Source organism: Rutidosis leptorrhynchoides, chromosome 11, assembly GCF_046630445.1.
Source record: "Rutidosis leptorrhynchoides isolate AG116_Rl617_1_P2 chromosome 11, CSIRO_AGI_Rlap_v1, whole genome shotgun sequence".
NCBI lineage: Eukaryota > Viridiplantae > Streptophyta > Magnoliopsida > Asterales > Asteraceae > Rutidosis > Rutidosis leptorrhynchoides.
The window spans coordinates 163156896-163172064 of record NC_092343.1 but is presented as its reverse complement, the minus strand read 5'-3'; the positions used below and the strand labels follow the sequence as shown (position 1 = coordinate 163172064).

The following is a 15169-nucleotide window of genomic DNA, read 5'->3' as shown; positions in this document are numbered from 1 at the left end:
ACGCTCAAAAAGTTCTTGTAATTGGCTTTGCAGTTCTTTCATCTCGCTGGGTGCGAGTCTGTAAGGAGCACGAGCTATTGGTGCAGCTCCTGGTACAAGATCTATTTGAAATTCAACGGATCGATGTGGGGGTAATCCCGGTAATTCTTTCGGAAATACATCGGGAAATTCTTTTGCAATGGGAACATCATTGATGCTCTTTTCTTCAGTTTGTACTTTCTCGACGTGTGCTAGAATAGTATAGCAACCTTTTCTTATTAGTTTTTGTGCCTTCAAATTACTAATAAGATGTAGCTTCGTGTTGCCCTTTTCTCCGTACACCATTAAGGGTTTTCCTTTTTCTCGTATAATGCGAATTGCATTTTTGTAACAAACGATCTCTGCTTTCACTTCTTTCAACCAGTCCATACCGATTATCACATCAAAACTCCCTAACTCTACTGGTATCAAATCAATCTTAAATGTTTCGCTAACCAGTTTAATTTCTCGATTCCGACATATATTATCTGCTGAAATTAATTTACCATTTGCTAATTCGAGTAAAAATTTACTATCCAAAGGCGTCAATGGACAACTTAATTTAGCACAAAAATCTCTACTCATATAGCTTCTATCCGCACCCGAATCAAATAAAACGTAAGCAGATTTATTGTCAATAAGAAACGTACCCGTAACAAGCTCCGGGTCTTCCTGTGCCTCTACCGCATTAATATTGAAAACTCTTCCACGGCCTTGTCCATTCGTGTTCTCCTGATTCGGGCAATTTCTAATAATGTGGCCTGGTTTTCCACATTTATAACAAACTACATTGGCATAACTTGCTCCGACACTACTTGCTCCGCCATTACTCGTTCCGACACCATTTGTTCCTTTCGTTCTATTAACCCCTGGTCCGTAGACCTCACACTTTGCTGCGCTATGACCATTTCTTTTACACTTGTTACAAAATTTGGTGCAGAACCCCGAGTGATTCTTTTCACACCTTTGGCATAGTTGCTTCTGATTGTTGTTGTTGTTGCGGTTATTATTGTTGTTGGGATGATTGTTGTAGTTGCTGTTGTTGTTGTTGTTGTTGGGCCGTTTGTTGTAGTTGCGATTGTTGGGATAATTGTTGCGATTATTGTTGTAATTGCTGTTGTTGTTGTATTGGTGATTCTTATCACCGTTTTCCTCCCACTTTCTTTTGACTTGCTTCACATTGGCCTCTTCAGCAGTCTGTTCTTTAATTCTTTCTTCAATCTGGTTCACTAGTTTGTGAGCCATTCTACATGCCTGTTGTATGGAGGCGGGCTCGTGTGAACTTATATCTTCTTGGATTCTTTCCGGTAATCCTTTCACAAACGCGTCGATCTTCTCTTCCTCATCTTCGAATGCTCCCGGACACAATAGGCACAATTCTGTGAATCGTCTTTCGTACGTGGTAATATCAAATCCTTGGGTTCGTAACCCTCTAAGTTCTGTCTTGAGCTTATTGACCTCGGTTCTGGGACGGTACTTCTCGTTCATCAAGTGCTTGAATGCTGACCACGGTAGTGCGTACGCATCATCTTGTCCCACTTGCTCTAGATAGGTATTCCACCATGTTAACGCAGAACCTGTGAAGGTATGCGTAGCGTACTTCACTTTGTCCTCTTCAGTACACTTACTTATGGCAAACACCGATTCAACCTTCTCGGTCCACCGTTTCAATCCGATCGGTCCTTCGGTTCCATCAAATTCCAAAGGTTTGCAGGCAGTGAATTCTTTGTAGGTGCATCCTACACGATTTCCTGTACTGCTAGATCCAAGGTTATTGTTGGTATGTAGCGCAGCCTGTACTGCGGCTATGTTTGAAGCTAGAAAAGTACGGAATTCCTCTTCATTCATATTCACGGTGTGTCGAGTAGTCGGTGCCATTTCCTTCAAAATAGTTAAATGGAACAAGTTAATCATACAGAATATTAAGAGTAGTTAATAGTATTTCGTAGCATAATATGAACTCATTTATAAAAGCTTTTTCTTCATATTAGCGTTTTATAAGTTTAAATTCGGGTAGTACCTACCCGTTAAGTTCATACTTAGTAGCTAATATACAATTCAACTACTACAATTCTATATGAAAAACTGATTATAATAATATTTCGCGTTCAAACTTTTATACAATATTTTACAAACTTACAATACCGCTTATTTTACATAAAGCATGAAATATAGCACACAATAACTTTGATACAATATAGTTGTGAAGACAATTCTAGCTAGTACACAAGTCGTTCAGCAAAGGCAATAAAGACACGTAATTCATACGTCCAGAAACAAGTCATGCATTCTGGTTTTACTAGGACTACTTCCCATCCTTGGTCTTGTGCAACATAACCGTTATGGCCGTTGATAAGACAGCGTGTTGTAACGTCATCAAAGGGACGAGGGTTACGTAATGTCCAACAGTCCCGTAATAATCTAAAAACGTCATTTCTTACCCCAATTACCGACTCCGTCACTTGTGGAAACGTTTTGTTTAATAGTTGTAGCCCGATGTTCTTGTTCTCACTTTGGTGAGAAGCGAACATTACTAATCCGTAAGCATAACATGCTTCTTTATGTTGCATGTTAGCCGCTTTTTCTAAATCACGAAGTCCAATATTCGGATATATTGAGTCAAAATAATTTCTTAACCCGTTGCGTAAAATAGCATTTGGGTTCCCCGCAATATATGCGTCAAAGTAAACACATCGTAACTTATGGGTTTCTCAATGTGATATCCCCCATCTTTCAAACGAAAGTCTCTTATAAACCAAGACATTCTTGGAACGTTCTTCGAATGTCTTACAAACTGATCTCGCCTTAAATAGTTGTGCCGAAGAATTCTGGCCGACTCTAGACAAGATTTCATCAATCATGTCTCCGGGTAGGTCTCTTAAAATATTGGGTTGTCTATCCATTTTGTGTTTTTAAACTGTAAAATAGACAAGAGTTAGTTTCATAAAAAAAAATACTTATTAATACAAGCAATTTTTACATATATCATAAAGCATAAGAACACTATATTACATATATTACACCACACGAATACAACTATCTTATTCCGACTCGCTCGTTTCTTCTTCTTCGGTTTTGGTTCGTTTTGCCAAGTTTCTAGGGATATATGATGTTCCCCTAATACGAGCCGTCGTTGTCCACATTGGTTTAGAAAAACCTGGTGGTTTAGAGGTTCCCGGGTCATTGTTACAACTTAAGGACTTCGGGGGTTGACGATACATATAAAGTTCATCGGGGTTGGAATTAGATTTCTCTATTTTTATGCCCTTTCCCTTATTATTTTCTTTTGCCTTTTTTAATTCAGTTGGGGTAATTTCTATAACATCATCGGAATTCTCGTCGGAATCCGATTCATCGGAGAATTGGTAATCCTCCCAATATTTTGCTTCCTTGGCGGAAACACCATTGACCATAATTAACTTTGGTCGGTTGGTTGAGGATTTTCTTTTACTTAACCGTTTTATTATTTCCCCCACCGGTTCTATTTCTTCATCCGGTTCCGATTCTTCTTCCGGTTCCGATTCTTCTTCCGGTTCCGACTCTTCTTCCGGTTCCTCTTCGGGAACTTGTGAATCAGTCCACAAATCATTCAAATTTACATTTGACTCTTCATTATTATTAGGTGAGTCAATGGGACTTGTTCTAGAGGTAGACATCTATCACATAATATCAAACACGTTAAGAGATTAATATATCACATAATATTCATATGTTAAAAATATATAGTTTCCAACAAAAATGTTAAGCAATCATTTTTAAAGAAAACACGGTCGAAGTCCAGACTCACTAATGCATCCTAACAAACTCGATAAGACACACTAATGCAAATTTTCTGGTTCTCTAAGACCAACGCTCGGATACCAACTGAAATGTCCCGTTTTTTATTGATTAAAAACGTTCCATATTAATTGATTTCGTTGCGAGGTTTTGACCTCTATATGAGACGTTTTTCAAAGACTGCATTCATTTTTAAAACAAACCATAACCTTTATTTCATAAATAAAGGTTTAAAAAGCTTTACGTAGATTATCAAATAATGATAATCTAAAATATCCTGTTTACACACGACCATTACATAATGGTTTACAATACAAATATGTTACATCGAAATCAGTTTCTTGAATGCAGTTTTTACACAATATCATACAAACATGGACTCCAAATCTTGTCCTTATTTTAGTATGCAACAGCGGAAGCTCTTAATATTCACCTGAGAATAAACATGCTTTAAACGTCAACAAAAAATGTTGGTGAGTTATAGGTTTAACCTATATATATCAAATCGTAACAATAGACCACAAGATTTCATATTTCAATACACATCCCATACATAGAGATAAAAATCATTCATATGGTGAACACCTGGTAACCGACAATAACAAGATGCATATATAAGAATATCCCCATCATTCCGGGACACCCTTCGGATATGATATAAATTTCGAAGTACTAAAGCATCCGGTACTTTGGATGGGGTTTGTTAGGCCCAATAGATCTATCTTTAGGATTCGCGTCAATTAGGGTGTCTGTTCCCTAATTCTTAGATTACCAGACTTAATAAAAAGGGGCATATTCGATTTCGATAATTCAACCATAGAATGTAGTTTCACGTACTTGTGTCTATTTTGTAAATCATTTATAAAACCTGCATGTATTCTCATCCCAAAAATATTAGATTTTAAAAGTGGGACTATAACTCACTTTCACAGATTTTTACTTCGTCGGGAAGTAAGACTTGGCCACTGTTGATTCACGAACCTATAACAATATATACATATATATTAAAGTATGTTCAAAATATATTTACAACACTTTTAATATATTTTGATGTTTTAAGTTTATTAAGTCAGCTGTCCTCGTTAGTAACCTATAACTAGTTGTCCACAGTTAGATGTACAAAAAATAAATCGATAAATATTATCTTGAATCAATCCACGACCCAGTGTATACGTATCTCAGTATTGATCACAACTCAAACTATATATATTTTGGAATCAACCTCAACCCTGTATAGCTAACTCCAACATTCACATATAGAGTGTCTATGGTTGTTCCGAAATATATATAGATGTGTCGACATGATAGGTCGAAACATTGTATACGTGTCTATGGTATCTCAAGATTACATAATATACAATACAAGTTGATTAAGTTATGGTTGGAATAGATTTGTTACCAATTTTCACGTAGCTAAAATGAGAAAAATTATCCAATCTTGTTTTACCCATAACTTCTTCATTTTAAATCCGTTTTGAGTGAATCAAATTGCTATGATTTCATATTGAACTCTATTTTATGAATCTAAACAGAAAAAGTATAGGTTTATAGTCAGAAAAATAAGTTACAAGTCGTTTTTGTAAAGGTAGTCATTTCAGTCGAAAGAACGACGTCTAGATGACCATTTTAGAAAACATACTTCCACTTTGAGTTTAACCATAATTTTTGGATATAGTTTCATGTTCATAATAAAAATCATTTTCTCAGAATAACAACTTTTAAATCAAAGTTTATCATAGTTTTTAATTAACTAACCCAAAACAGCCCGCGGTGTTACTACGACGGCGTAAATCCGGTTTTACGATGTTTTTCGTGTTTCCAGGTTTTAAATCATTAAGTTAGCATATAATATAGATATAGAACATGTGTTTAGTTGATTTTAAAAGTCAAGTTAGAAGTATTAACTTTTGTTTGCGAACAAGTTTAGAATTAACTAAACTATGTTCTAGTGATTACAAGTTTAAACCTTCGAATAAGATAGCTTTATATGTATGAATCGAATGATGTTATGAACATCATTACTACCTTAATTTCCTTGGATAAACCTACTGGAAAAGAGAAAAATGGATCTAGCTTCAATGGATCCTTGGATGGCTCGAAGTTCTTGAAGCAGAATCATGACACGAAAACAAGTTCAAGTAAGATCATCACTTGAAATAAGATTGTTATAGTTATAGAAATTGAACCAAAGTTTGAATATGATTATTACCTTGTATTAGAATGATAACCTACTGTAAGAAACAAAGATTTCTTGAGGTTGGATGATCACCTTACAAGATTGGAAGTGAGCTAGCAAACTTGAAAGTATTCTTGATTTTATGAAACTAGAACTTTTGGAATTTATGAAGAACACTTAGAACTTGAAGATAGAACTTGAGAGAGTTCAATTAGATGAAGAAAATTGAAGAATGAAAGTGTTTGTAGGTGTTTTTGGTCGTTGGTGTATGGATTAGATATAAAGGATATGTAATTTTGTTTTCATGTAAATAAGTCATGAATGATTACTCATATTTTTGTAATCTTATGAGATATTTCATGCTAGTTGCCAAATGATGGTTCCCACATGTGTTAGGTGACTCACATGGGCTGCTAAGAGCTGATCATTGGAGTGTATATACCAATAGTACATACATCTAAAAGCTGTGTATTGTACGAGTACGAATACGGGTGCATACGAGTAGAATTGTTGATGAAACTGAACGAGAATGTAATTGTAAGCATTTTTGTTAAGTAGAAGTATTTTGATAAGTGTATTGAAGTCTTTCAAAAGTGTATAAATACATATTAAAACACTACATGTATATACATTTTAACTGAGTCGTTAAGTCATCGTTAGTCGTTACATGTAAGTGTTGTTTTGAAACCTTTAGGTTAACGATCTTGTTAAATGTTGTTAACCCAATGTTTATAATATCAAAAGAGATTTTAAATTATTAAATTATCATGATATTATGATGTACGAATATCTCTTAATATGATATATATACATTAAATGTCGTTACAACGATAAACGTTACATATATGTCTCGTTTCAAAATCATTAAGTTAGTAGTCTTGTTTTTACATATGTAGTTCATTGTTAATATAATTAATGATATGTTTACTTATCATAATATCATGTTAACTATATATATAACCATATATATGTCATCATATAGTTTTTTTTTTTACAAGTTTTAACGTTCGTGAATCACCGGTCAACTTGGGTGGTCAATTGTCTATATGAAACATATTTCAATTAATCAAGTCTTAACAAGTTTGATTGCTTAACATGTTGGAAACATTTAATCATGTAAATATCAATCTCAATTAATATATATAAACATGGAAAAGTTCGGGTCACTACACATGGTGGCCTGTAAACTATTGTACCTGCAATGGACGTGGGTAGATGTCTAGGGACTTGCATAAAATGCATCAACAGAAGGTGTGAGTTGTAAGGAAATGAAGGAGGTGAATTTATAAGAAAATCTCCGACAGAACAATTAAAATGGACGATCGCATTTAAAGCGGATCCTAATTCCCTTGATTACCGGAGAGTCAAATCTTATTAAGAAGATTTTCTTCAAATCCCTTGAAATTTGGGAATCAATCATATCTACGTCAAATGATAAGATGAATCTACACTTACTCATTTCACTCTTCTATGTTAGCTTCATTCGTACTCTTCATATAAATGGATTGTTTATCCAAATTATTCGCTGATGATAAAACTCTAATTTTTAGCCCGTATGCATCATGAAAACATACTTATTATCATTCACGACCTTTCCACCCAAATTTCGGGACGAAATTTCTTTAACGGGTAGGTACTGTGACAACCCGAAAATTTCCAACCAAATTTAAACTTTAATCTTTATATGTTTCTGACACGATAAGCAATATTTGTTAAGTTAAATTTCAAGAATTTTAAACTATGTTCATACATTCATTCAACCTCGACCAAGTTCCAACGATTCACGAACCATTAAACGAATATGATTATATATGTATATGTGTATATATATTATAACTTGAAACGTAAACAAAATATTAGATTAAATACTTTATATGATTGTATCTGTTTCAAAATGTTTATCAATGGAATTAGAAAATAAGATCAATTGATTGAATTATCAGATATATTGAATTATGAATACAAGTCTCTGTTGAAAGGCCCACGTTGATTTGAGAAATCTTTCCATTTTAACAATATTCAGAAAATGGTAAAGTGATTTATAAATAAGAACAAATTGTCAATCATTGAGAACTAGACAAAGGATAGTGGAAGATTGAATCTCATAAAGACTCGATTGATCTATTTAGTTTCAAACGTACAAAAACGTTTTCAGTTTAAAAAGAACTTTATTATTAAAACGTATATAACTTTTATAAATATCTAGAACCACTTTTGACAACTCATTACTTAACTAGTATGATAAAGATAACGATATTTATATTTTATTTTATATATATAACGATTTAAATTAATATTATATATATTTATACGCGTATTATACGTACATAGTTTTATACTTTTACTATACTTAAACTTTACCTTTACTTTATTTTTACTTTACTTTAACTTTAATAATTCACTTTAATAATTCATACTTTAATAATTCACTTTAATAATTCATACTTTAATAATTCCCTTTAATAATTCATACTTTAATAATTCACTTTAATAATTCATACTTTAATAATTTACTTTAATAATTCACTTTAATAATTCAAAAATTTATTATAAATAGAATTCAATAGGTTTCATTATTTCATAGAAACTTGAAAATATTTTTCTCTAAACTCTCTCAATCGATTTACATATATATATTTACTTCGTATTATTTCAAGATATTATTAGTTATTAATTATTATGAAAGAAAGAATCCGATATCAAAGAAAAAAAGTTTAAAACCAGTAGATCTGTGTTCACACTAGATCGCTTGTCTCCACCGGCGGGATCAAACGCCGGTGACCACCTCTTCCTGCAAACCCCCTTCTTCTTCAATTGCTAATTTCATGGCCCATCGTGAGGATCATATCAACACAGCGAAGATTGCTACTTCGATCTTCATTACTAATTTCCCACCGACGTTTGGGATTAATGACTTACGCGATATTTGCAAAGATCATGGAACTCTCCTGAACGTTTACATCGCAAGCAAATTATCAAAACAAGGTAAACGTTTCGCTTTTGCTAGATTTCTTAACGTTGATTCTATCAACTCTCTGGAAAGGCGATTATCAAACATTTGGGCCGGTAATTATCATATTTTTGCTGCTAAATCTCGTTTTGATAGAGGAGAAGCAAGAAAACATTCTGGGAATTCTATTGGGTCGGATGCTTTTATTCATCCTACTAGAATTCAAAACTTTAAGGAATTTCCTGAATTGAATAAAACTTCCTTTGCTAAGGCAGTTAATGAATATGCTTCTCCTATCACTGTCAAATCTGGACTGAAGTATATTAACATCCCTGATGAAGAACTGATTCAAGGTAATGATGCACCACTCTTACTCTTTGTAAAGATTAAGGATACTGTACTTATTCCACATATCAAACGAATTTGGCATGTGGAGGGATTCCATAATCTCGAAATCCACCACATTGGAGGCTCTTGGATAGATGTGGAATTTCAAAATGAAATCTCCTTGGAAAAGTTTAAGTGCAATGAAAAGATCCTTTCTTACATCGAGGAATTCAAAATCTTCGATGAAAACTTTGTGATCAATGAAAGGGCAGTTTGGATTGACATTGCAGGTTTACCTGCTTGTGCTTGGAATGAATCGTCTTTTAAAAGGATCGCTTCATCTTTTGGTACTAAAGTGTTTATTGCTTCCTCAAACGGTAAAAAGGGTTGGGGTAAACTTTGCATTATCACACCTAGATTGGATTACATCCATGATAGGATTTCGGTGATGATTAAGAAAAAAGCTTATAAAGTGTTGGTCCGAGAAACATCCAACTGGAATGCAAATGTGCTCGACTTGGAAAAAGACGAATCATCGAATGAGGATGATGAGGTTTTTTCGGATGAATCCTCTGTTAATTCAGAAGAAGTGGCCCCATTTGTCCCTTCTACCCCTTTTCCTGAGCAGGTGCAAATTCCTTCGAATACTAATAATGCAACTAGAGAGGAAACAAAAACAAAGTCAGGTGATAATGAAGTGGTTCAGGTAGAGGCAGAAGCTACTCAAAATACGATAATTGAAACATGTATTGCTGAAAGTATAATCGAACCACAAGGAAATGATAATGAAATAATTGAAGTGAATCAAGACTCTGGGTCCTCTTCCTTATCGAAACCTCCTGGACTAAACGGTGAACGTTTTCACTCCCCTATTATTAGCTCTACCAACTCCTCTGATGGCGCTAATAATGTGTTTCGAAACAAGATGTTAAACATGAGTAAAGTGCTTGGCTATAACTTAGAACTTTCAACTTTCGACCTCAACAAAGTTGTGATCAGTATGAGAGGTTATAAAACCGTCTCATGAATCTAATGTCCATTAATATTGGAGGAGGGATGCATTTTATTTTAAAACAAAGATGGATTAAAAGTCTGTGCTCAGAACACAACATCACAATTTTGGGCATACAAGAAACTAAATTGGCTAACTTATGTCATTTTTCAATAAAAGCGATGTGGGGAAATTTCAATTTCAAAGTTGCTTCTTCATCGGCTTCGGGTAGATCGGGAGGTATAGTGACGATTTGGGACCCAAGAGTGTTCTCTAGTAAGAGAGTTATTTCTTTTGGAAATTTGCTCATCGTTGAAGGAGCTTTTGTAGGAAGTGCGAGGACTACTTTTCTTATTAATATCTATGCTCCACAATCTCAGGTTAAGAAGAAAAGATTATGGGATTACATTCGTAACTTTGTCTCACAAAATGCAGGTGATTTTATTGTGTTCGGAGACTTTAATGCAGTTCGCTTTCCTCATGAACGCTATGGAACTTGTTTTAATCAGGCTAAAGCTAACGACTTTAATAGCTTCATCCATGATTGCAGTCTAGTTGATATTAAATTGGGTGGAAGGGCTTTTTCTCGGTTCAATAAAAGGTTTACACATCGCTCGTTGCTCGATAGATTCCTTGTTTCTGATGGAATTTTGGGAACATTTCCCTACCTCTCCGGTATCATTCTCTCCAACTTATGGTTGGACCATTGCCCTATCATTCTTCGTAATGAAAGGGTAGACTACGGACCGATTCCTTTCAAACTCTTTCATTCTTGGTTTGAAATTAAAGGCTTTGAAGAGGTGGTAACAAACGCTTGGAATGATAATACGGGTCTAACTTCACACAACCCACAGCTGCGGTTTAAAGATAAGTTGAAAAGAGTCAAAGAAGCACTCAAACTTTGGCATAATTCTTACAAGTCAAAACAATGTTTGGCCAAAATTAACATCTTAAAAGAAATCGATCAGATGGATGCTTTATTAGATTCCTGCTCAGATCCTTTTCAACTTGCTACTAACAGATGCATCCACATTAAAACATTGGAGCAAATGGAATCTTTAGAAGCTCATAATTAGGATCAAAAATATAAGAAACTTGTTCATTCGCTTGGTGATGAGAATTCCTCTTTTTTCCATACGGCCATCAACCGTAAGAGAAAAAAATTGCAAATAGAAGGGGTGATGTCCGACGGAATTTGGATTTCAAATCCGATACAAGTGAAAGAAACATTTCTTAATTTTTTTGTGAACAAATTCAAACATTCAGATCACGCTTCTTTTGACTTCCCGAGTCACCACATTCGAACTCTATCATCGGAACTGAGTAACCTGATTAGTACTGACTTTTCTAAGCAAGAAGTTATAAAGGCAATTTGGTCATGCGGAAGCGACAAATCCCCGGGCCCAGATGGTTTCACGTTCAAGTTCGTCAAACATTTCTGGGATCTTATCAAGATCGAGCTTTTAGAAATGGTGAATGATTTTATGCTCAAGGCATTTATACCGACTGGTTATAACTCTGCATTCTTCTCCCTTATTCCTAAGAAAGAAAACTCAATTCATGTTCATGATTTTCGTCCAATCAGCCTGATCGGGATACAATACAAGATCATTGCAAAGATTTTGGCTAATAGGTTGGCTTTAGTGATCGATGAGGTTATTGGTCCAAACCAAACCGCTTTCATCAAAGGAAGACAAATTCTAGATGGTCCTATGATGATAAATGAAGCAATTACTTGGTGCAAAAAAAGAAAAAAGAAAGCTTTGTTGTTTAAAATTGATTTCGAGAAGGCTTTTGACACGATACATTGGGAGTACATTTTCTCAATGATGCGTTTCATGGGATTTAGTGTGCGATGTATTTCTTGGATCAGGGCTTGTCTTACATCGTCCAAAGCTTCACTTCTACTCAATGGAAGCCCTTCCTTTGAATTTTCAATTGGTAGAGGTCTTCGCCAAGGAGACCCCTTATCTCCTTTCCTCTTTATTATAGGCATGGAAGGGTTAAATGCGGCTCTGCAAGATGCTACAAATGCAGCACTGTTTCAGCCCCTTCGCATTGGTAATAATCCTCATTTTTATGATTTATCGTCCTGTTTATATGCAGATGATGTGATCTTTGTAGGCGATTGGAACGAAACAAATCTGGACAACTTAATTCTAATCCTGGCATGTTTCTTCGCTGTTTCGGGTCTTAAATTGAACCCACACAAATCCTTGCTATACGGTGTGGGGGTTCCTTCTATTTTGGTGTCGAATGCTGCCAACAGAATTGGCTGTCTTCCCTCTTCGGTCCCGTTTACTCATCTGGGTCTACCTGTGGGCCGAGATATGCGCAAAGCTGTGAGTTGGGATCCTATTATAGAAAAAACAAAGAAAAGACTCGCATCCTGGAAATCAAATCTAATTTCGATGGGAGGAAGGCTAACACTTATCAAATCAATGCTTGGATCGATAGGTACTTATTATTTGTCGATGTTTAGAGCACCGAAAAATGTCTTAAATAAACTTGAATCATTATGATCTTCCTTGTTTTGGGGCGAAAAAGAAAACACCCGCAAAATTCATTGGGCGAGTTGGCGTTTAATTCTTAACCCACTAGAGAAGGGAGGATTGGGAGTTCCAAGTCTTAAGTCTCAAAACTTGGCGTTATTATATAAATGGCGATGGAGGTTTGTAACGAGTAAATATTCTAGTTGGAGAAAAATCATCTCGGCTATACACGGCAATGGTAGAGGTGCTTCCATTCCATGCAGTGCGAATGCTTCAGGGATTTGGTCGGTAATCTGTAAAACAATTGAAATGATCCACACAGATTATGCAATGAATGCTTCTCATCTTCATCTTCGTCTCGGGAATGGTACTAATGCTGAGTTTTGGTTCGACCCTTGGGTTAATGGTATTTCACTTGCAACACGTTTTCCTAGATTACTGGCTCTAGACTCAAGCAATTACAGCACGGTTGCTTCACGATTTGCTAACAACTCATGGTCATTCTTTTGGCGTAGAGAACCATGTTACGGAATTGAGGTGGAAAACTTGGAATCATTATATCAGATTCTTCATTCTACCTCTATCACTTCTGACCCAGATCGTTGGATTTGGAAGGGAGACACATTCTCTGTCTCTTCTGCCCGAAAACTCATAGACGACCATGATTCAGCCCCCTACACCGTAGCTACAACGTGGTGTAAACTTGTGCCCATTAAAGTCAACATTTTCATCTGGCGTCTGCAAATCTATAGGCTGGCGACAAGGGATAACTTAGTTGCACGTGGAATAGATATTGATGATTCGGGATGTTGCTTCTGTGATGAAACTTTTGAGGATGCAGATCATCTATTTCTTCATTGTGACACAAGTAAACAGATTTGGTCTAAAATCTCCCTGTGGTCGAGCCTTTCTCTTCCTTCGTGGCCCTCCATGGCTAATCTGTGGGCTTGGATTGATGGTGTCCCGATTCTTCATAATAAGCGTTTCATCACCTCCATCGTTATCTTTGCAATGCTTTGGTCCATATGGAGATTGTGAAACTGTACCATTTTCAAAGACAAGAGTTTTCGAAAATGTCATGTGATAGATAGTATAGTGGTGACAAGCTACAATTGGATTTCAGCAAGAGCTCATAAGAAAAATTGTAATTGGAATCATTGGTTGCAATCGCCTTTACTTTCATTGTAAATTCCTTTTTCTTTGTTTCCCTTGTATTTTTCTTTCAAGCATCTTGGTAGTTTTAATAAAAATTTACAGCTGTTCAAAAAAAAAGATATTATTAGTATACATAAAATATTACGACGGAGTGCTGTCCGAGTGATTTCGAAATTGTTTTTCGAGTAGGATAGGATTAAGGAAATTATGGGTTATAGCTATGAAGGTGATTGAGTATGGTTCATGGGTATGCTCGTGAGGTCAATATAGTGTTTATCATTTCCGTTGCGTCTATGTACCTTTCCTGTAATATTGAATCTCAATATTGATACGTGAGTACTCATAATTTAACTTTTACATACTAATAGTGTATCCCTAACTAGTGCTCGAGTATTTAGGATTATGCATGCTTGTACTTTTGATATTTCCCTTAGACAGGTTAGGTTGAATGTTGAATTAGTTACACTTGTGGTTGAGATAAGGTATAAGATATGCATGTCCTTGGAAAGCTAGCGAAAAATAAAGAACTTTTCCTTTAGATATCGAATGGTTTCGATGAACGGATTAGAAGTTATAATCAATTGAATTTTTGATATTTTTATTAAAAATGATTATTATTATCGTCGTTTTTATCGTCGTTCTAGCTTTATCTTATTATTATCATTATTATTATCTTTATCAATAAAAGGGATTTATCATTAAAAATTGTTATTTTTTTATTATTACTATCGTTATTATCGTTAAAGGTATAATTAGTATTATTATTATTATCCAATTATTATTATTATTATTATTATTATTGGTATTATTATTATTATTATTATTATTATCATTATTAATATATATATCATTATTTAAAAATGGTTATTGTTATTGTTATTATTATTATTACTATATTATCATTAAGATAATTATTAGTATTATCGTTAATAATGTTATAGTAACTATCATTATTAATATTAGTGTAATTAAAACAAATATTTGTAATACCTAATTATTTTGATTACTATTATAATCATTATTATGAACACGATACAAAAGACGATTAAAAGCTATTAAACGAAACGATTAGGAAATAATGGGTAAGAGTATCATGATGAAATTAAAATATTATAAGATATTGATTTAGATAAAATTATCGTTCTTATTATTTTTATCATTGTTATTATTATTAAAAGTATCGTTAGTATTAAAACTATTATTTTAACAAAAATTATCATTTTAATAGAAATGTCATTGTTACTATAAAATATCATTATTATTATTATTATTTTAAATAGAAT

General features: G+C 34.3%; 1 protein-coding gene across 1 annotated transcript; it reads left to right on the top strand.

Moving 5' to 3' along the window:
• The first annotated feature begins 10421 nt into the window (after positions 1-10421).
• LOC139875160 (uncharacterized) lies at positions 10422-11315 on the top strand. Its single transcript, XM_071862517.1, has one exon. The coding sequence runs from the start codon at positions 10422-10424 to the stop codon at positions 11313-11315; it is 894 nt and encodes a 297-aa protein (XP_071718618.1).
• Positions 11316-15169: the final 3854 nt, after the last annotated feature.

Bases quoted from the DNA above. Each gene is read 5' to 3' on its own strand.
- LOC139875160 (XM_071862517.1), top strand. From the start codon at position 10,422: ATGTGGGGAAATTTCAATTTCAAAGTTGCTTCTTCATCGGCTTCGGGT.